Source organism: Lipophrys pholis, assembly GCF_963383615.2.
Source record: "Lipophrys pholis genome assembly, chromosome: 8".
NCBI classification, from domain to species: Eukaryota; Metazoa; Chordata; class Actinopteri; order Blenniiformes; family Blenniidae; genus Lipophrys; species Lipophrys pholis.
Window position 1 is genome coordinate 24,352,687 of NC_137630.1, and position 21,837 is coordinate 24,374,523.

The 21,837-nt window shown below is 42.0% G+C and overlaps 1 protein-coding gene across 1 annotated transcript; it reads right to left on the reverse strand.

The window, feature by feature from the left end:
* Positions 1–589: 589 nt before the first annotated feature.
* On the reverse strand, positions 590–18,031 carry LOC308112718 (voltage-dependent L-type calcium channel subunit beta-3-like). The gene is made up of 13 exons (XM_080468449.1): positions 17,671–18,031; positions 16,635–16,727; positions 7,426–7,545; positions 6,347–6,469; positions 6,151–6,266; positions 5,933–6,062; positions 5,233–5,310; positions 4,709–4,767; positions 4,523–4,623; positions 4,288–4,439; positions 4,121–4,216; positions 3,368–3,538; positions 590–1,681 (listed from the first exon to the last, which is right to left on the reverse strand). Exons 1-13 carry the CDS (start codon positions 17,749–17,751, stop codon positions 1,256–1,258), a joined length of 1,746 nt encoding a protein of 581 aa, XP_080324575.1. The 5' UTR covers positions 17,752–18,031; the 3' UTR covers positions 590–1,255.
* Between the last annotated feature and the right edge of the window lie 3,806 nt (positions 18,032–21,837).

The window sequence follows — 21,837 nt, forward strand, 5'->3', positions numbered from 1 at the left end:
TGTCACGCGTGCTACGGGTCCTTCAGGAGCACGACACGTTCGTGGAGGATGAGTGAGTGTGTTTGGACTTCTTTTTTTTTTTTTTTTCTTCTTCTTTATTTTTATTTTTTTCTAACACCTGAGGATCCGTCGTGGTTAAAAACCAGCTGTAAAACTGCAGTACTGCAAACGCAACGCAAATGTTTGACACGCACACAAACACACTCACACACACACTCACATACACACACACAGTGTGGAGGGGAGGTTGGGTGAGATCAGTGTAGAAAGTGTGGATGCTACAATCAGTAACGTGCTACAATCGGATTCGGGTGGAGGGACGGGGGAGGTAGGGGATCGGAGACACCGGGTGGTGCTGGAGGTGCAAAAAGGCATGCAAGCTTACATTCTCTGAAGCCTGGATCTGAAGAGGAGCTGCGGCTGTGCAGCGTGTGCTTGAAGTATGCGGATGACTCGATGTAAACAAAGCGATTTGGCAAAGAATCCGTCCATGAAAAGATCAAAAACCTTAGCTTTCATGGTCGTGTTTACATTCTCTGTGCCCGTTTAGAGATTTCCTTTTCTTTTCTTTTTTTTTTTTTTTAAACGAGAGTGATTGTGCAACAGCAAAGACAAGTGATGCCCAGAGTGGACTGCACTGTAGGTGGCGCTGTACTGCAGCTTCAAAACCATCACTAACACTGTGACTGCCTCCCAGATGCCATTCACTGAACACATGGATGGCGTAACAGACGAGTCCATTTTAACAGAATCAAACAAATAAAGTAGCAATGAAACAAAACCTAGTGCCCATTCAGTATTTACATTGGAATCAAATGCATTACTATTTCCCATAAGTGGATTCAACAGAAGACATTCCTACATTAGTTTTATCTGTAAAGATCATTCGCTTCCTGTTCTGACGTTAATGTGCAAATAGTCTTAAAATAATTATACATGCATTAGTAGAGATAGGTAAAAGTCTTAGGAATTTTAAGGCCAGTATATGAGACATCCTACATTTGGGAAACCTTAGGCGAAGCAGTTTGCGTACAGCTGGTGGCCTGAAGACTTTCAGAGGAGGGGAGCCCTGTCCACGTGAATCTGAGCGGCTGTCTGGATTACTGATCGATAAACTGGGCATCTGCTTCTGTTTGGGTGGGATTTAACGTTTGGAGCCGCTTCTGGTAACTTTTTTTTCCATCTCGACATGTTTTGTTGTGGGCCTTGTGACAGCCGGGGGGGCCGAGGGGTGGGAGGGGCGCCTGGGAGGGGTTCAGTAGGTGTCTCGGGGCCAGGGGCGGCTGCGCTGCCGGTTGTTCCGCTGGTTGTGACCTTGCTGAGCTTCGCGTTGGAGCAGCCTGTCCTGTGACTCGTGTCCGTTGGCACTGTGGGCGCTGCCCGTGTGCCCGCGGTGAGGGTGGTACACGTCCCTGTAGGTGCGGGCGTGGCACGGGGAGGCGTACTCGTCGTCCTCCTCCTCCTCCTCCTCTTCTTCTTCCTCCTCCTCCTCCTCCTCTTCGTCCTCCCCGCCCCCCCTGTGGCACGGGCTGCCCCTCCGGCCGCGGGACAGGGAGTCGCTGGCCTCGTCGGATGGCATGAGGCTGTCCTGCTCCAGGGGGGAGTGGGCCTCCTCGCCGGCCTCCTCCTCCTCCTCACCCTCCAAGCCCACCGCCTCACGGGGCTGCGGCTGGTTCTTGTTCTGGGCGATTCGAGCGGTCATGAAGGAAGAAATAATAGCCGGAGTCAGAAAACTGCTCTGAAATCAGGACGTCTCCATAAGCTGCTCAGACTTTGTGAAAACCTCACTCCAACAGAAACACACAGGAAAGATCAAATAAAGAAAGAAATGAAATTCACATCAAGAAGGACTCTGAAGGAATCATTCAAGCCTGCATTTACTCATTTTAACTTGCTTTTCTTCCAATTTCTTCTGTTGCCCCACGAAAAAAAAATCATGTGACAATGTAAAACTTAATGGATATCCCAGGCAGCTAGTTTTGGTGGTTCCTGTATTCGTTGTTGTAAAAACTAGATTGATCAGTTTGTGTAATTATTGATACACGTGGGAATTCGCCTACAACAAATCTCATCAATCAAGACAGCGACAGCGAGTTGTTAGGAGAGCTAAAATAGCAGTTTTATGCTTTTAAATCTTGTAATTAGGAAAAAAAAAAAGAAAAAAAAGAAAAAGATTTAGAAAGTAGAAAAGCGGGCCTCACATGAAAACAAACCAGTGAAAATATTTGAAATATTTCATGCTACTCAAACAAAGATGACATTTGTGGGTCTTTCATGTAGCGAAAACACTACACTACTCCCCCTGTACTACTGTAGTACAGCTCGCCGCCACTCCGAAATGAAGATGAACCAACAGCCATGGACTGTGAGGAGTTCATACGTACAGATTATTTGTGTACTCCAGTACCATGCAAATGACCACTTTTCAGGAGAGTCAGTAAAGTCTCTTCAAAGTCCTTTTCATCATTTGATCTGTGCGTCGGATAGATTAACACTTAAGAGACACTAAACAACGGACAGTCGAGGTGAAACAGCCGAGTGGGTGATCGGGACGTTACTCTGGGATAAAACGTGACTGGAACCACGTTCTCAGCTTCATTCTAAGGTCTCGGCGCTTAGAAAAGTTCTCTCAGTTCAGGTGAATACGTTGTTTGAAGCGCTGATCAGTTGCCGGTAATCAGCATCATTCAACTTTAGCATCATGTGCCACTGTGAGAAGGGAAGAGCATTCACAAAGCATGCTGGGGAAAGAAAAAAAAAAAAAAAGAAAAAAGGATCAGCACCAACAGAAAGTAGAGAAAGGAAAAGTGCTACTTTGGTGAAATATTTCATGGGTTAGTTTAATGTTTAAAATGGAGCTTGACTGCTTTGTGAATTTTCTCCCAGAAAGCTTGTGAAGCAGCGATTCACCTGAGACCGTCAAGTCGAGAAAAGGAGGCGGGATGCAATGAGGGAATGAAAAGAAACACGTCATCTCGCTGTTTCTGTGGCGAGATCGGAATGAATAAAATGCTGACCATTCACCGTCTCAGCCGCCGGGTCATGTTCAGGTGTCGGGAGGCGGGGAGAGTGCAGATATAGAGAGTGTTTTAGACGTATTATATAAACCCTACTACTCACCCCGTTTTGTAAGCGATCATTCAATTAATTCCTGTGTTTCAGAAAACTGCAAAAATGTTAAGCATGAATGAGTGAGAGGACACACAAAGACAACCGGAGACAAATTCAAACACAGGAGTGAGAGTCTGGAATGGAAAGAGCTGATAAAAGACAGTGACAATAGGCAGAAACAACCATCCTCAAAGACTCTTAAAAACCGTATTGAGAAGGTACTTTCATGCTCCCCTCGTGCCGAGGACGGACTCACCTGTAGGCTCGAGATGGCAGAAGGCGGGGTCATCAGACTCTGCTCCAGTAAGGGGTTAAGAGGGGTGTTGCCTGGCAGATGGGTGGCGCGCCAGTAAACCTCCAGGTATTCGGCTAAGTGCTCGCAGGCGTCTTCAAGTTGGTTTTCATCCAAAATGACATCAAACATATCCTGCAGGCGGAGGACAAAGGATTCACTGGACGAAGAGCAAACCAACGGGCGCTCTTTCCCTCCCACTGTACGGAACCACAGGTAAACATTACAGACATGATCCAGTGAAGGAATAGACAAGACAATCGCCTCCACGAAGCCCAGATTTGTGACAATAATTATAAACGATCTAATTTTGTGTCTTTTTACTGGCGTTTTTCTGTTTTTGCAGTCATTTCATGTTTCCTTTTCATTCTTCGTGCTGTTTGTTGCCTTGTGAAGTAATTCTGTATTTCACATTTCATTAATCGTTTTTCTCTACCACTTTGCCAAGTTTCTATTTTGACTGTTGGACTCGTTAAAAGAGGTTATACAAAACAAGCCTGACTCTGTTTTTTTCCCCCTCGAGATATTTCTAACAAACAATAACACTGTGCGTAAAATATGCGACAAATCAGTTTTAATTAGAGATACTGCTTATTCTAATGTCTTTTTATGGGAAACTATGAGTGTAGAAACATTGACTATGGTTAGCATTAGCAGTTGGTCACTGTTTCCGGGCGTTACTGTTTGGAGTTTGCATGTTCTCCATGTCGCACTCACAGGGGGGCACTGAGAGAGTTTGTCCGCAGCCATCAACTGCACGTTCAGGTGCTTGCTCTGAGACTTGCCCCTGGATTTGATCAGCCTCTGGAGCACCTGAGACAAGAGAATCAATCGATGAAGGGAGGCGAGGCGGTCCGAGCGAGACCGTGGCGAGCCGCGCCTACCTTTGGTGAGGAAACTTTGACGTAGACGACGATGGGCGCGAGGGACGTTTTGGCGAGCTGTGCGGGATGGTTGATGGTGTCTGCGTCCAGAACCACCAGCTGCAGGGTTTTGGCAAGCTCAAATATCCTCTCAATCTCACTCTGCACCTCCGCTGCACAGAAAGGGACACCGTGTTAGTTTAAAGTCGCTGCTTCTCCAGAGCAAACCGTTTACCGTTGACCATTTTCCGATTACCGATGCTGGAGCGCGTGTTGGATCTCTCCATGATGGGTCTTTTGTTGAGGACTGATCTCTTGGCTAAGGACAGGTCGGCAGTTACACGGGTGATTGAGATTCTGTGAACAGAGACACAAAACCAGTAAAACTTTCTGATCAGATTTATTAAAGTCTCTTAATATCTACTGAAGTGGTTCCAGTTACCTTCCATCAAATCTGTGTTTCAGGAAATCAAAAAGAGCTTTCTGCATCATATCTGTCACCTGGGTGGGAAGATAACATTTTTATCAATAAACTAAATGTACGTTTTCAAATACTTCACATTTCTTGATCAGACTGAATAATTCCAGCTCACCGTTCTCTCTCATTTCATAAATCTTTAGGATGTTGAGCATATTAATCTGCAGGTTACTGATGCTAGGGGGCATTTGTGTGGAAAATATCAAAACTGTTGTGAAGTACATGACATGACCACCAGTGTGTTTCAGTTATTTATAGCATGAAAATTTAACGGGAATATCCTTCATTGTCTAAGTGCCAGGTGTTTTTAAGGTTATCATTTGTGGCAGATATACAATAAATCAATACAAACAACAGTACTACAGTACCTTGATTTTTAATTGTTTTTCAATGATTTTGTTTTTACAGGTGGGAGTAAAACACAGAATAAACAGAGCAGGACGAGGCAGCTGTTTGTTCTGCTGGAGGTGAAACAGGGAGAGGCTGACCTCATAGCCCTTCAGCGATGGTCCCACGAGGACCACCGGCCTCATAGAGGGCACCACGTCATACGGAGGGACATGTTCCTGCCAGAAATAGGGGAGGACAAAGGAGACGAAAAAAGGGGTAAAATTAAAAAAAAAAAAAAATTTTAAAAATGGTGAGAATTGGTCATTTGTTGGGAAATGAAAATCAGAAATAAATCATTTAATTACATTTCACGTTAGCCAAAGAATGATGGAAAAACAAAGACAGTGATTAAATATGGTTATAAGGCATTTAATCACATTTATATGTGTAACGATAAAACTGGAAACAGGTTATTTAATGACTTTGACTTAATCCAGACAGGAGGCAAGAAATATAATGTGAAAATATTAGACTTCACTCAAATTGAGCTTCAAAGCTGTAGTGAAAATGAGAAGTAAAACCAAAAAAACCCAAAACCCAACATATAACATGCATTACGCCTTTTCACTTGGAGTTTATCAATATAAAAAGTTCGTTTTAGGGTCTTTTTTGGTGGAGAATTCTTCATCTTTGTAGCCTTTTTACATTTGAACCTCCCTGATAATATCATTTTGAGTTAATTGACAAATATAATGTATTATAGATGAATAATTTATTATCATCATGATCAAAACCTACCTGTTTTTGCTTCTGTTTAGCTTGTGAAGACAAGAAATAATAACAGTCAAAGAAAGAAACAGGTTGAAGACAGCCGAAGCCGGTTTCTGATCGAGGATTGCAATACTTACTTTCACCTGCAGATGGCGGCGTGGTCCTCCAGCCCCCTGTCACCATATCCCCTAAACTGGAGGAGTTACCTCCTGTTTTCCTGCGACAACAAAGACGAAACGTTCAAAAGCCACACCGATAATGGGGGGATAAATGTTGTGGTGAGTTTGGTGAACATGTGGACGGACCTCTGCTTCTGCTCCTGTTTCAGCCTCATGGCCTCCAGTCGCAGCGGGCTGGGGATGAAGGTGATGTCTGCACCTTCTTTAACTAGCCGGCCGATCCACCAGTCATTGTTGTACTTCTGTTCAATTCAGACCAACAACAACACCGTGTCACAGGTGCCAGGTTCAATGTAACGTTACTCATGCTCATGGTGCTCACTTCTTTGATGTGCAGAAAGTCTTTGGCATCGAAATTGACGGCCGCTCCCTGGACAGGACAGTCCTCATCGAGAGCTCCACAGTAACTCACGTTCGTCTTTACTGCAAACGCTACGGGTTTGGACTGTGGTGGCATTAAGTAGGAACAACACGCAGAAGAACATTTGTTACTGGTGAAAACTGCAGCACAAACATTTGAGACGGTGCAGCAGACGTTTGGACACGAGCTATAAAAGTAATGACTCGTGACTTCACTTGGACTTTTGCCTGCTGACTTCATGTTCCAGCTCAAACACAGAAATCTACATTATATTAAAAAAAAAAGTGCAACAGATAAAGCTGTGAGGATCAACGTGTTTTGTAATAATAAACTGTGCTCAGTCTTTTCAACGTAACATTTTCATTTATTCCTTTATTTCTCACACTAAGACCAATGACACTGTTGCTAAACCAACTTCTTCACACTTCTTTACAGAAGATTTCAAAGCAAAAATGTTGTCTTTAACAATCATAATCAATCAGGTGTTTTGTGAGTCTGTGATCTGCAGTGAGACGGAGTGAGCGCTGTGCATCTGGTAGGCTTATAATAATTTGATGACCTGTGTTGGACACAAATATCTGCTTCTCAGGACAGAACTGAACCTGTTGTCACTAACAGGGAGAATTAATAACCACTTGAATCACATGGGCGTTACTAACAACGTTCGTGCACTTTGGCAACAATGTAAATGCACTATAAAGTTCACCTGGTTCATTAGACACAATAATAAGTTGGCGAAAGTTATGAGGCTTTACAATGAGTCAACAGCAACACTGAAACATGAAGGATTTACTCCAATGAAATACATCTCATGATGCTGGCTGAGAGGCACTGAATTAAAAAGTTTACTACTGGAGCAGCTGATGACAGTTCAGACGGGAGAGGATCAAGCAAAAACCACATCTGGTGAAACTTACACTTTCCAATTTTTAATTGTACCTGCAGATTCTCCTTAAGTTGTTCTGGATGAGAGCATTCATGCTTAAACCAATTAAAGTGTGGGACCAGTACAGTGTAATACACCTGTGAGGCGTGCGTACCTTAGCTCTGTCGAGCTGCTGTTGTGCCTGGCGCTCGGCTTCACGCCGATACGCCTCGCGGTCCTCCTCTGCTGACAGGTCTGAATCAGACGGTCTACTGGTGTACGAATCAGCTGACCCCTGGCAGGAGAGAGGCGGAATAATATTGATCATGCAGCAATTAAAAATGATATTACTCACGCGAGGATCCTCTAGTCATGCTGAGATTTCTCATGTTGCTGTGAGGCGGGAAACAAACTAGATTTGCTCTCCCTGTTTTTTAATTCCGCGAGGCTTTTATCTGCCGCTCTGCTCGGCGGTGCGTTTGTGAGCAGGTGTGTATGCAAAGAGGAGCCCGTATTCATGAACACATTCATGTGCTTCCACAACACAATGCGTTGCTCTCCCACACCAGCCATCTTCTGATAGACCAAATATAGCACAGAGGAGGCAACTGCTTCTCTTCTGCTTGGCCCCAATCCATTCCATCATCCCCCACAGTGCAGCACATATACATCCGTTATTCCCTGTTTATTCTCCAAGGACATCTCCTCATTAGCAGAATATATACGCTGGCTATCATTTTTCATTGCGAGCGCTTTAAGGACACTTCCCAGGGATGGCTCGCACATAATGCTGAGAGCGACAGATAAAGCAAACACAGAGACGCTTCACACCGGGCGAAGCAGTGGAAATTACAGGACCTGTAACCTGCAATTATTTTCTTAAATGTTTGTTCCACACACGGGGCTGGAACGATTAATGGTGAACTGACTGAGCTGCACAAAATGAAAACGAATGAGTAAATTCTCCAGTGGCCACAGTGGATATTCACTGGTTCCAGCACTGCAAATGTTCTTCTCATCTTAACCCATTAGAGGCCACTCATTATATTATGTGTGAATTAAAGAAGATGTGTTGTTAAAGGGTATTTTTTTGGTACATCCAGATTTCAAAGACAGTATAAAGATACATTACAATCAAATCTCTTACACAGCTGTGTCATACTGAGCAGAACCACGAAATATTGTTAACAAGAGCAACACACATAAACAATTCGCACGAGTACAGCAAGTTGGCATTGTTTGTCGAGGAGAAAACATCAGTAGTTGCACAGATTAGCGAAGGTTAATGATTTGATGTTGGCTTTAAAATAATTTGTTCAACATTTATTCTTCTAGTTAATAACTTTAGTTTTTCTAGTTTTATGTAAAATCATTTTGAACTTCACCTTGTGCGTTTAAATACAGATTATTATGGTTATTAGTATCACATCCTCTTAAAAAACGATTTCATAAAAAAACAAAAACAAAACACTCTTGTAGCTATGATTAAATAAAAAGAGTATAAAGTGTGATGGCGTGCTGGTGCTCTATATGCAGTATAGGTACTCAGTAGGTGAATGTGTGTAGTTTTGTGTCAATGCATGTGTGTGAGAGTCTTCCTATATTTGGTGCCCACTTGGCTCCTCAGGAAAAAAAAACAAAAAAAACTCAGTCCTGAATCTGTCAGTGAGAACTGCTGCAGCAACACCAATCCAGATGAGATCGCAAAGAAGAACTAAATAAAATAAACTGGATCTGATTAAAACACTGCATCATAATGTGCATCTTCAGAAATCCTTTAAAACAAAATCTTATTTCTATTTAAAAAGAAATTACACTACAAGACATTTTTATTCATTTTCAGTTGGTGTTTCTCTCCAGTGTGCAGCAACTTAATCTTAATCATCCATCTTGCCAACATATACAAACAGAGCCTCTGGAGGACCAATTAGCAACTGCACAACAAAAGGAAGTTGAGGCACAAAGTAAAAAAACAAAACAAAAAAAAAGCAAAGTGCCCTGACACGAAGGACAATCGGCACCTTTGCTTTTCCCTGCACCACAGCCTGCGTGCATGTGATCCAAAATGAATTATCATCAACAGCGCCGCTGCAAGCGAACACCTCTCCTCGTGTCTTTTTTTGGTGTGGTGTCTATGTTAGATAACTGGATCTGATTTCTAGCACTCAAGCTCTGCAAGGCAACACTGCACCAGTGCCAGAGCGGCACCGACAGAGAAGAGGAGGGTGAGGGGGGAATGGGCAGAAACAGAGAGAGAGAGAGAGAGAGAGAGAGAGAGAGAGAGAGAGAGAGAGAGAGAGAGAGGATGAATACTGCTGACGAGATACAATGAAAGCATGTTTAGGAGTGAGTGATGGACGGCTGTGTGATGAGAGGGGTTAACACGGCGATGGAACGAGGTTATCTCGAGGGGAAGATGAGATTAGGGCAACATGAAAACGCAGTGTAGGAGTTGGAGTGAGACCTAGATATCTATGCTTACCGCAGATGAAGGCAAAGATGGGGAGCACAGCGGGAGAGAAACGGGGAGGAAGGAGGGAGGAGAAAGACCATGACCACATGAGACACGGACACACACAGAGAGCGGAGAGAGTTGCATACCTGGCTGATTAAGAGGACGGCGCTAGAGCCTGATAAAGACATGAATTTTCTCACTGTAACGGCTTCCCTGTCTTCACTGGGAGCGCTCACACAAACACACACAGAGACATAAAAGCGGAATAAATATGGTGGTGGGCGCAGAGGAAAGGCGTTATGTCAGAGTGCCGTTTAATGATGTTGGAACACAGAGAGCGACTGCTGTTCGTGATTAATGTTTGGGCACGACACTGTGGACCTTTTCCCGCACGCTCTCTGACCCGGCCACCTGTTAAATGCTGCAAGGAAGAAGGAGGAAAAAAAACAACATAGTAGCAGCGATGGTGCCGAACTGAAAGAAGGGAATTTTCTAGTTGAGGCTAAGCTGCATTGCAGGGTGTAACAATGTGAACACATCTTTGTCATCTTTTTCAGAGGATGAGTTTTTTGTTTTTGTTTTTTTTACTGCTAATGTCCCCGTCTGCGGGCTAAATTTAACTCCGTTCCTTCCAACTTGGTTTCTGTGATTATTCTTCACACTGCAACACTGATGGCCTCAACTACCCAGGGAGGGGCCAAGAGGGAAATGTGTCATCCAGCAACACGAGTCTCCGGAGGGCCAAGTCAGCCCACAGTCGAGGGACCGAACAAAGGATTTCCACACTAATTTGATTGGGATTTTGACGATAGATTCTTTAATTCTATTCTGAGATTTAATCAAACGGGGGAGACAGGGTAGGGTACACCTTGGACAGGTAAGCAGGCCATCATAGAGCAAAGATAGAGTCAGAGAATCACGTCTAAAGTCACCAATTAGACTCAAACATTCTTTGGGATTGTGGGAGGAAACCAGGAGTATGTGGCATAAGCACAGAAAGGCCTTAAACCCAACCCAGAGGTTTTCTCACTATGAGGCAGGACTTCTAATCACTACAGTATTTTGTGTTCTCCATTAAGCAATGTGCAAGGGAGAAACCCCCATTAACACAACACATAAACTCACCCTAAATGTAGTTCTGCCCTCCATCAGTGTATAAATCCAACATGCCTTTCGTGTCTACCAGATGAGTCCAGGTCAAGAAGTGTAATATTACCTCTCCTGTTGTTTTCCAGCAGCTACAGAGAAAAATATCTGGCTCCTGAGCTGCTAAATGCCCCAGCTAGTCACTAACCCAGTGTGTTTGCTATTCGGTACCTCCCCGAGTAGCATATGGTCAATTAATTAAATAATAATTAGGCACCAGGAGAGCAAAAAGATGTGTGCTCGAAATATTAAAACAATAACGTGAAAGAAGACTGGAAAAATATATAAAGCTGCGGGGATTACTAGAAGTGATTCTGTGTGTGTGTGTGGGTGCGTGTGTAGTCATTTGACCCATAAATTCAATCGTAGCCATAAAAGATTACAAATTGTAAGTAGCTTCAAGATTATACATTTCTTCAGGTGAAACAGCAACACAGCCATGCTAAATAATTCATTTGACCATCTACATCACAGTGGAGTAGTGGTTAGCTCTCTCACTATTCCTGGTTTGAGTCCAGGTTGTGACTGGAGTGTGTGTGTGTGTGTGTGTGTGTGTGTGTGTGTTTTCAAAGTCCAGAAACCTACACGTGAGGCTCATTGGTGACTGTGACTAGTGTGAATGTGTTTGTCCTGCGATGGCCTGCCTGCTGCCTCACTGCTGCATCACATGGAGCTTAATGTGTTTCCCACAATGATAAACCACCAACATCCTGCAATTTTCTCTCATATGATCAATCACCTTTGTAATAAATATTGAACCCAAAAACCCACATCGCATTTCTACAGAAACACAACAAAACAAGCATCCCGCTGACATGCACTTTAAAGTCATTGTGTGTCTCTGAGATATGATGATGATGATGATGATGATAAAAAGTTGTACATCCTACTTATTGAATAACATTCTGTTAATCTTGAGACATGTAAGACCACAAAGTGAAGCGTGGTGAAGTTGTTGCTTCGTGCCCACAGCACAGCAGGTGCTTACTTCTGAACAAGTTTCGACTATCTGCAAGTTTCTTTGTATTATATAATAATTTATTGAACACGACCGCGAGCTTACAGCAGTGTGACTCCTTCTGTGAGAATCTACTTTATTTATACTTTAAACAGATCCCTGAGACAAAGGGTTCACGTCAACAGGAACAACTGTGTGGAAAGACAAAGGTCACAGAGGATACACTAATAAATGACGTATTTTACTTTTTTCATTTACTCTGTATTTTTACCTCCACCAAGGAAGTTATAAAATCTTCTGCCAGTCTGTCTGTTAACACGTTATCTCAAAAACAAATGAGCGGAGCTTCATAAAAATTGGCACACAGGTGCATTTTGATCAAAGATAGAACCCATTAGATTTTGGTGGTGATCCGGATCAAAATAATTGTTACAATGGAACATTTTCATTTTGCAATATATTGTCTTGTCTTGTGTTCTTTCACATTATGAAACGAAATCATGTGATCACCAAACAAAATAACTGAATAAAAGCAGTTGATCTGGATGTGGACTATGTCTCATTTCCCTGTGTCCATGTCTGCCCTTGGCGGAGGTCAGAAATCGGATTGCTCTTGTTTGCTCGTCATTTTACATATAAAATAAATAATCGTTTTTTTTCCCATTCCTGCTATATTATGACCGTTTTTTCCCCGACTTTTTTTCACTCAAATTTTTTCCACCGTTTCCATCCTTACTGTGCCGTTTGTTGTCTTCACATATGAGTTCATGGTCATCTGTGACACTTCAGTATGAACAAGTGAAGTCGGACTTGACTGATGGAGTTTTAGTTTGGCAGGCCAATATTTATGAAGTAGCATTAATGCAAAGTGCTCCGGGGGTTGATGGGAAATCTTTACTTTTACAGTCATTTAGTCATAAACCAAAGTATTGAGTGAGGTGAGAGTTTGACCCCATGTTGGCTCTCATTTAATGATCACAGAGGAAGTCGAGTTAAAGCGCGTCATGACAGGCTGCACTACACAGTAATACATCCTAAGTATTTATCTTCTATAGAGCTTTATCAATCTCATTGCAGAAGGCTGGAGCGGATATACGTCACGAGTTACCTGTCACACACAACAGACAAAGCCAAATACACACATATTCACACCTACCGGCAATTTAGAGTCACCAATGGCTCTTGCTTGCATGTTTTTGGAAAACCAGAGGACTTGCGGTGAGGTGAAAGTTTCAGCCGCTACCCCACCGAGCAGCCCAAACCCAAAATAACAACAGAAAAACTACGAGATGCCAGCATTGATCAAGTGGAGCAGGAATTATACAATCTCACACTCACGCAAAACTGCAAGCTCCAGCAGTTTTGAAATCAAGCAGCCAAATAGCCAATTTCAAAAAGTGTTCGATTAACAGTGCGATCGTAATTCAAAGTCAGCAAGTTACACATGCACGGTGCTCTGCGAAACACAATGTAATAAATCACTCCGCGGCTACATCAATATCAGAGTCAAGATCAGGCAAACTGTATGTCAAATTGATCAATCACAAAGACTTTGCGAACGGCCGGGGAGAGTGAGATCAAAAAGTGAAACAAGTGAGGGAACGAGTGAAAAAGACAAGCGATGCTGGAGATGAGATGAGAGGGGAGGTGAAGGAGGGAGACAAAGGAGAAGAGAGCGAGAGAGAGAGTGAGTGAGAGAGGTGAGGCAGCTGCAAAGCAATAGAGATGCTACAGGGAAAGAGACGGGAGGAGAGCTGTGACAGACAGGAAGAAGAAGAATGTTTTCTTTGTACTCACTCACTGGACGTGGCGGTGGTGCGGCTGCCGGTCCCTCCCTCTCTAAACACTACATGCTGTATGCAGACAGACCGCACTGTGTCCCATCCCCGAACCAGGAACAACCTGCACTGGAGCAGACACCGGCAACACCTTCTTTTCTATTCTTACCCCACCTCATCAGATCACAACACCCAACGGCCAACGCAGCTTTTGCGTCACTTGATCAAACCACGTCTTTTAAATCTGCATCACTTATTTCCCTTTAAAGTCAAACATGCGCCAGCGGAGAAGGGAGACGAAACTGCCGCGATGAGCCGACGCTCCCTCAAGATCTCTCTCCTCCCGCTCCGAAGCCTCATGTCCTACATATAACACATACATCCATACTGCTTATTGTATCCTGCTGCAGAAATGAGTCATACTCCACTGCTCCTCCATAGACACCCCACCCCTATCACAGACGAGAAACTATCTGCTCTGTTTGTGAAATCTTCTCCTTCTGCATAAAACACTTTGTCATATCACCAACGTGAGCGGGAGGAGGCGGGGAGCCTGTTGTGTGTGCGGCGAGAAGGTAATGATTCAAAAGAAACCAAAAGGTGCTGGTGTGAATGCTGAACCCACACATCATATCGCCAGAGGCCTTCAAAATGAGCATCATGAATATTTTAAGACGCGCAATATTCTCGGGGAATCTGGAGATTGTCATTAAGGCCCCCCCGATCAGGATAACTAATGTCCCCTCCTGAAGAAGATGTCTGCTCAGCCCTTTTTTCTCCCCCTCTCGCCTCTCAGTTACACCGCTACATATTCCTAAATACTAATAGTTCTGTGCATGAAATCAAGAGGCTTTTTTTTTTTTTTCCCCTCTTTCTTTTAACCTCATGGTTGCAGATCACTCATTCTAGAAAGACAGGAACATCATGCCTCCAGTCCTTAAACCTTGTAAGTGAATTTTAATGTGGGACTTTATTTTTTAATGAACTGGTTAATGAAGTGTTTCATCAGAATGCTGGTTCCAGCTTCCCGGCTATGAGAATATGCTGATTGTTTGGATCTCGTACGATGAGTAAATACCACATTTTTGAGGTTCTTACACAGTAAGTAGAACAAAATCAGGCATTTATGAAGCCGTTTCAGGATTAGGAAAGTTTTGATTGTTGACTTTGAAAACTCGAAGTCAGTTTTTTTACCAACAAAAAACTGGTCCCTGCTTATTGGTTTGTGTTTATTTACCCATGTAATCTCTGAAAATAGAAGAACAGCTGCTGCTAGTTTGGTGTAATAATTACTCTGACATTACAAACCATTGATGATTTGGATTATATTTCGTTACAACAGTATCCCCACCTCTTTTTTTTTTTTGCAGCCACCAAAGATTACATTAAGTAGGGAACCATTCCAGAAGCTCAATATAAAAATAAAAGCATATTAATGTGAAATATTCAGCAAAATGATCATGTTGGGCACCTCATGAACAGAATCGACAGGCCAGGATTTTAGAAATGTCTCTTGGTGTAAGTGGTCAAATACAAGCTACAAACTAAAAAATGTACATAGTTAAATTTATTGTTACAGGTTTAATGGTTTTAAAAACTAGTCATTCAGACGAATTTGTATCACACAGGGAAACCTTTCAATACGACTGTATAATTTTGATGGTGTAACAAAGTGTTTTTACACGGTTTGTCTGGCACGAGTGGAAAACTACCGCAAATCCTCAGATTTAATGGTGTTTTTATCTTGACAACTAGTTGAGCTGGTAATTCTTTGTCAAACTGTGTATTCAAATGTTTCTCTATGTCATTGTTCTGTACAACCTGCTTGTCCGTCTGCTCTGTTTTTTTTTGCTTAAAAGAACTGTGATGGAAGCCAAGGATAAATTCCTATCACATTATCTATTGGTATCCATTCAGTCCTAATCTTTGCAGCTGGACTGTGACCGGGCGCCATCACACATTACCACTGCATGCTTGGAAGGAGAATGGAGGACAACAACAAATACACCCACAATGTGTTCTGAGTTGTTATTTGTCTATCCATTGTTCACTAGTGTTTTTAGTAATTAGGAACATGTTTCTTTTTATGCAGGTGTTTAGTTTGTAGTTTTTCTCTCTCGATCTGTCTATGATAAAAAGGATGCTGCAGATGTACTTTATAGAAACATGCAGATATACAGAAAGTCAGTATTTTCTCCATCTAGTATCCTATCAAATCCTATTCAAATCATCCCCAGCACCAGATTTGTCTTTTTTTAATCATCAAGTCTTGTGAACCTGAGTGTTTTGAGGCAAACTCTGCATACACGCTCCATTTGAATGTGGATGAAAGCTCTCAACTCCTCACAGCGTGACCTCAACAGTGACCGACACAGAAACCGGCTTTGTTGCACACAAACACCCAGATCAGATCAAATCAAACAACACATGCAGGTAATTTACAGCTGCTTTATTTAAACGCCATTAAATCAGCTGATCTGGATGAGATGAGGTGAGTCACGAGCACATGAAGAGAATTCCCTTTGTTTTTCTCCCTCGGATTGTCTTAAATAATACCAAATCTCCATCTGAGTGTTCCACACAGCATGACCTGAAAACATTAATTAAAAGAAACTGGGCTGTGCTGGGATTTTGGTGTAACATATTTCCCCTGTCTAGCATTTTGCTGCCCTCCTCTGGGCAAAATAACATCTGCACCTGGTGAGACGGTGATGAGGATGAAGCTCCAGAGCAGAAATGGTCATGAATTACATATGGAGATAATAAATACACAAACACATATTTGTTGATCCTGTCCCGGTGGCTTACATTTGAAAAATATACCATGTGCCAAACTCACACCAACAAAACCACGCAGATCCATCTGTTCTGGTGTTAAACTTCAAGCTCTGGTGGCTTTATTCAGACTTCAATGCACAGTGTGACCTACATTTTCCATAGAAGCTTCAATTTTTCCCCGCCCACCAACACACCGCAATGAGCTACCATATAATTCATGCATAAACATGTGTGTGTGTGTTCTTTTTTTTTTTTTTTTTTTTTTTCACCTGTCGTTTGATGAAGCTGGAGGTTGTGTCAGAAGATGTGCTGCCATCAGAGCGTTTGAAGCGGCTCTTGCGCTTAGGCAACTTCCTGGGCAGCTGGAAGGAGGAAAGAGATGCTGTTAGAACCCTGGACGCAACATAACAAAATCAAAAGGAAACTGGTTTAAGATGGATGGATGGATGGATGGAAGGATGGATGGATGGATGGATGGAGATATCTACTATTTTGGTTTCTTCAATCTTAAATTATGATTTTTTGGATTAAACTGTTGCTTTAGACAAAAGAAAAAAAGACAGATTTTAGGCTTCAATTCTAGCTGTGGCAAAGATGGCCCAACATGTCTCATAATCAACATAAATATAGAATTACATTATTTGAGAGCAACATAAACAGAATCATCAAGCAAGCAGCTCAAAAAAGATCCACAACAGTTCCGATAAATCTGACGATGAGATTGTTTTTGTTTCTCTCAAACCCACACTGACAAAGAGCTGCTGTTGCACCAAATACACTGAGCTGTAACTTTGCCAGAATCACACACACATTTCAGGACTGCATTGTGCTTCATGGCCATGCAGAAGCCTCCATCCGCTGTCATATAAGCGTTCACAGAAACAGGCTACAGGTGAGTCACAGTCATCATGGTGTTTGTGTGCACATTCTCCTCCACATAATAAAACCCCGCATTCACACTGTGTGATGGATTTTTTCTTTCTTTCTTTCTTCTTCTGCATTACTGAACATGAAGCAGTGAAATAAATAATAAAATGTCAATACAAAAGGCCTGATCAGCAAGAAGAGACTGGATCAACATCTGATGTTTCTATATGGATGTGAGATGATTGAAAGTGTAGTTTTGAGATCGATGGGTCTGAGCCCTAGTTTTGGTGAAAAATCTAAATTATGAGAGAGAAAATAAAAAAATGTCAAAGTATCTCGGCTCCAAGACGCGACGCCTTCAGACGGAACAACAAGTAGCCGCGTTCCAGACGTTAGCTAACGGGTCTGCGGACTCGGAGGAGACCGGGAGTAGTTTACCTGGAAGTAGTGCGACTGGGAGCCGGTTTCCACGGCAGACAGAGGGTCTACGGGCGACTTGGACATTTTGACTTGCACCATCTATTGAGAGCGCAGGGAGGCGGGAGGCACACGGACATGGGTTACCGGAGGAAGAAGCAGGAGGCACCGAACACATCTAATCAGTGAGGGGGGCGACGACGAGGCATGCAGGGGTGGGGGGTGGGGGTGGGGAGGGGGGAGGTGGAGGGAGTGCAAGGGATATTTAATATATCCACTCTTAACTGAAGAGGGGGAAAAAACGTCTGTAGTCTCTTATATTAAACAAAATTTGGGAGAAGATGTGGAGCCAGTCTAACGTGTGAGATACCGGAGCTGAAATGAAGCGTTTTAACGGAGAGGCGTCGTCTCACGAGAAGCAGTGCAGGTCCGTACTAAGTGTGAATCTCTGCCGGGGGTGTCAGCTCCTCTCCGGTGATGGTAAAATCCCCACACGGCCTCCTAAAGACACACACTAACGTCTTTTAATCCTCCGCAAGTGTTGGGGTTTGTGTTTAGTATCCTCCGTGCTTAATGAGGGAGGATTCAAGTTAATTAACCGCAGTTCCATTAATGTGGAACCTCCAAAAATTAAGTTTACAGGTTTCAACAGGGCCGTGTTTGATATATACAGGGGCAGGGGGCTGTACCACCTTCACTGCTAAAATAAAAAGTACTTGTCTGCCTTGATGGAGTCAGTAATCAATATGCCACAATAATCAATTAATTCAACTCAATAATCTACAGTGTGTTTAACTAGGCTGCTCCGTCCAGGGTCATCCCTGATCGCTCAACGTGAAGAGAATAAAGCACATTACACCTGCGCTACCTGTGTATTACTTCTTGTCTATAAAGCTTTGCATGGTCTTAAACCTAAATACGTGTCAGATTTACAAGAAGAATATGAAACATCCAGACCCCTGAGTTTGTCTCAAAGAACTCAGAAACAAATAAGGTGAAGCAGCTTTTAGTTCCTGCTCTCCTCACCTGCAAAACACACTCCGTAACACCTTAGGACTGCTGACGCACTCGCTTCTTTTAATTCAGGCTTTAAAACACCATTATTTCCTCAGATTTTCCAATCAACAACAGATTTAACTTTTAAACTTTTCTTATTCACTTTGTTTTAATGTATTTCATTGTCTTAACCACTCAAAATTAAGATAGTTAATAATCGCATTGCTTCAATGTATATCTTTTATTTCTTTGGAAAGCACTGTGAATTGCCTTGTGTCTGAATGGTGCTATGTAAATCCGTTTTACAAAACATTTTGTCTTTTAAATTTGTCTTTGGTATATTGAATTTGATCATTTTATCTATTGTATACTGTCAAATGTATTGGTTTTAAAACTGAAGATGTGACATGTCCTGCGGACCTCCTGGCCAGGTCACCCTTATAAAAGAGATCTCCATCTCAACGGGTTTTTTTCCCCTGGTTAATCAAGGCTAAATAAATAAAAATAAAAAAATAAGTTGGCTTTGCTGTGCCTCACCACTGTGGATTGTATTTGATGTATGTGAGGTTTTCAATGAAAAAAATCTGCAAGATTTTTATTTATTTTTTATTTTTTACAATTTCTCTTTTTCTGGTGTCTAATCAAGTCCACCACTGTTCATTCTCAGTGTTTAATGTTCTACATGTAAACAGTAAAGAAAAAAGAAATGAATAAAAAAATGAGGTAGATATTTTTATTCCCAGTCCAAAAACATGCACGTGAGGTTCATTGCTGACCCCTTTCATAAGTGAGAGTATGAGTGTGTTGTGTTCCGTCTCTGTGTGTGTTTTCTCTGTGATGGACTAGTGACCTGTCCAGGCTCAGTAAGCTGGAATTGGCTCCAGCATCCTGCAACCATGAACACGATAAAGCAGTCCAGATGAGGTTTGAAACATAACTGTCAATGCTACTTAACAGCATCTGTAAATTTTTTTATTTATATTTTTCTGCTGTTGCTTTATAAATGTTATTTCTTTTAAAAGAACACAACTATTTATGGTCTAACACTTGTCAGAATACTGCCATATAAAGAAGCTGAACTTGCATTGTGGTTCACAGGGTTGCCCGTCAGATTATCATTGCCACCATTGAAACTGTATCCCTGCTTAAATGGCACTTTTGATGTTGCAAACAAAATGTTAGCCTTCTGGATAGCAACCATCTATTATGAATGCAAATCACCTCTACTTTTAGCCGCTGCCAGTCACTGTAGCTGTCAGTTTCTATAGCTGTCCAATACTATAGCATTCAGTTTGTAAAGCTTTTCCATATTTTTTTTTCATGTTTTATCATTGCTCACCTTCTGTCACATTGATTTTCACCGAGTTAATGTTCAGTTACGTAGATCATCGCAGGTAATCTTGGATTTTTAATTGTGTGCCATGTATGTATGTATGTATGTATGTATGTATGTATGTATGTATGTATGTATGTATGTATGTATGTATGTATGTATGTATGTATGTATGTATGTATGTATGTATGTATGTATGTATGTATGTATGTATGTATGTATGTATGGTATGCAGATACTGTTTGTATGTGCGTTATGTCTTATACTTCACTGCAACACAAATTGCCCTAAAGGTACACAAATAAACGAACTGAAGTGAACCTCTGTTTGCTTTTATTTTGAAATTTCCATCATGGCAATGGGAGTCAGATGGTAAATTCAGTTTAAAAATACACAATCCTTTCTTCACCCCGGATATTTTGAGTATAGAGTGTATAATATCAATTTGGGGAGTGAGCTTGTAACTGAAGGTTCAGTGGATCAAATCCCAGTACTGATGTGATTGCACTGTGGGTCTCTGAGCAAGGCCCACAACTCCCCTTAAAGCTCTAACTGCTTAGGTTCTGTTTAAAACTCGACCTGAATCAACAATCTGGTGACCCCAGAACACAGTGGTCATAATTAAATGTCTTTCCTCACAAAAGTGTTAGTTTCATATTATGTTTGAAAAAAAACCCCAAACAAATATATTGGAAACTTTTATTAGCAAATGATCTTTTATATATCATCGAGCCCCAAAGCTATATTATATTATATTCTAAAATTATCTAGCCCAAAAATACACTTGGCTTTCAGGGGGAGTTGAATTGACAACTGCAAAAGCAGGGACATAACAGGGAATGTGAGTTTTACTCTTTGTTTCTGTCAAGAACTCACACTCAGGACTCCAACAGAATATGAAGAAAGAGAAAGGACTGAGATTTAAGGCACATATTTGGGATTTGGATGTCTTTGGATGTCTTCTGTGCATTGACTTATGTCCACATCCCAAAGATAATATATATCAGTACTCAGTACTTCAAAATTAGACTTCAACAATTTCTAATTGTATGTATCTACTTTGTTTTTGTGTGTTTTTAAAAACCAATATAACATTTTCAGTTGGGTTTTGAAGTTTTTATGAACCTTTGTTTTCTACTAGTATTTAGCTGTTTAAAGTTTTGCTTTGTTGATGATGTTTTTTTTAAATATCTGACAAAATGGTTTCAATTAAATGTGCGCTGGGTGGGATTCGAACCCGCGTCACCTCGAGTTTGAATTTATAAAGATACTATCGCACCATCAAAACTCAAACTACGTTTAGTGTCTCTGCTTACTAAGGACGAGTGAAAATCTCGAGGCGTGATTAGGATGCGTGGTTTTTCCAGTGGGACATGCTGGTGGTATTTGAGCGCCCCGGCTCGCTGCGCGCGCGGCTTCGCCTCTGGGGGGCGCGCCGAGTTACAGAAAGTAGGAGAGAGTGGAGTGAGCCGCGGCACGGCGGAGTGGAGCGCAGCTGCGTCAAAGCAGCGGACATCACACACCTCCATACCGGAAACCACATGGATTTCATTTCAAAACAAGAGACGATAACTCCACAGTCTTCAGTAAATACGAGTTATACAGATTTGTTTTTCTCCTTATTTTAGGGCTTTATTGAAGGTAAAAGCATTTTTTTTTAATGTGATGATCAAGTATTACCTGAGAAATAACAGCTCAAGAAGCTCCTGCCTGTCATGGATGAACAGAAGAAAGCAGGTACTCTCTCCAGGGACTCAACATAATGTTCTATGGTTCAAAGCTTCTGTTTGAAGCCGTCTTTTCTCTTGAGATCACCTAACCACAAAGATGAAGAAGCCATGACTGCCGATCCTGCCTGT

What these genes read in the sequence shown, in the direction of transcription:
- LOC308112718 (XM_080468449.1), bottom strand. Translation starts at nt 17,751, where the DNA reads ATGGTGCAAGTCAAAATGTCCAAGTCGCCCGTAGACCCTCTGTCTGCC. An exon ending in CCAGCTTCATCAAACGACAG is followed by an intron (nt 7,546 to 16,634) that starts GTGAAAAAAAAA and finishes CTCTCCTGCCAG; the next exon opens with GGGTCAGCTGATTCGTACAC. An exon ending in AAACAGGAGCAGAAGCAGAG is followed by an intron (nt 6,063 to 6,150) that starts GTCCGTCCACAT and finishes TTGTTGTCGCAG; the next exon opens with GAAAACAGGAGGTAACTCCT.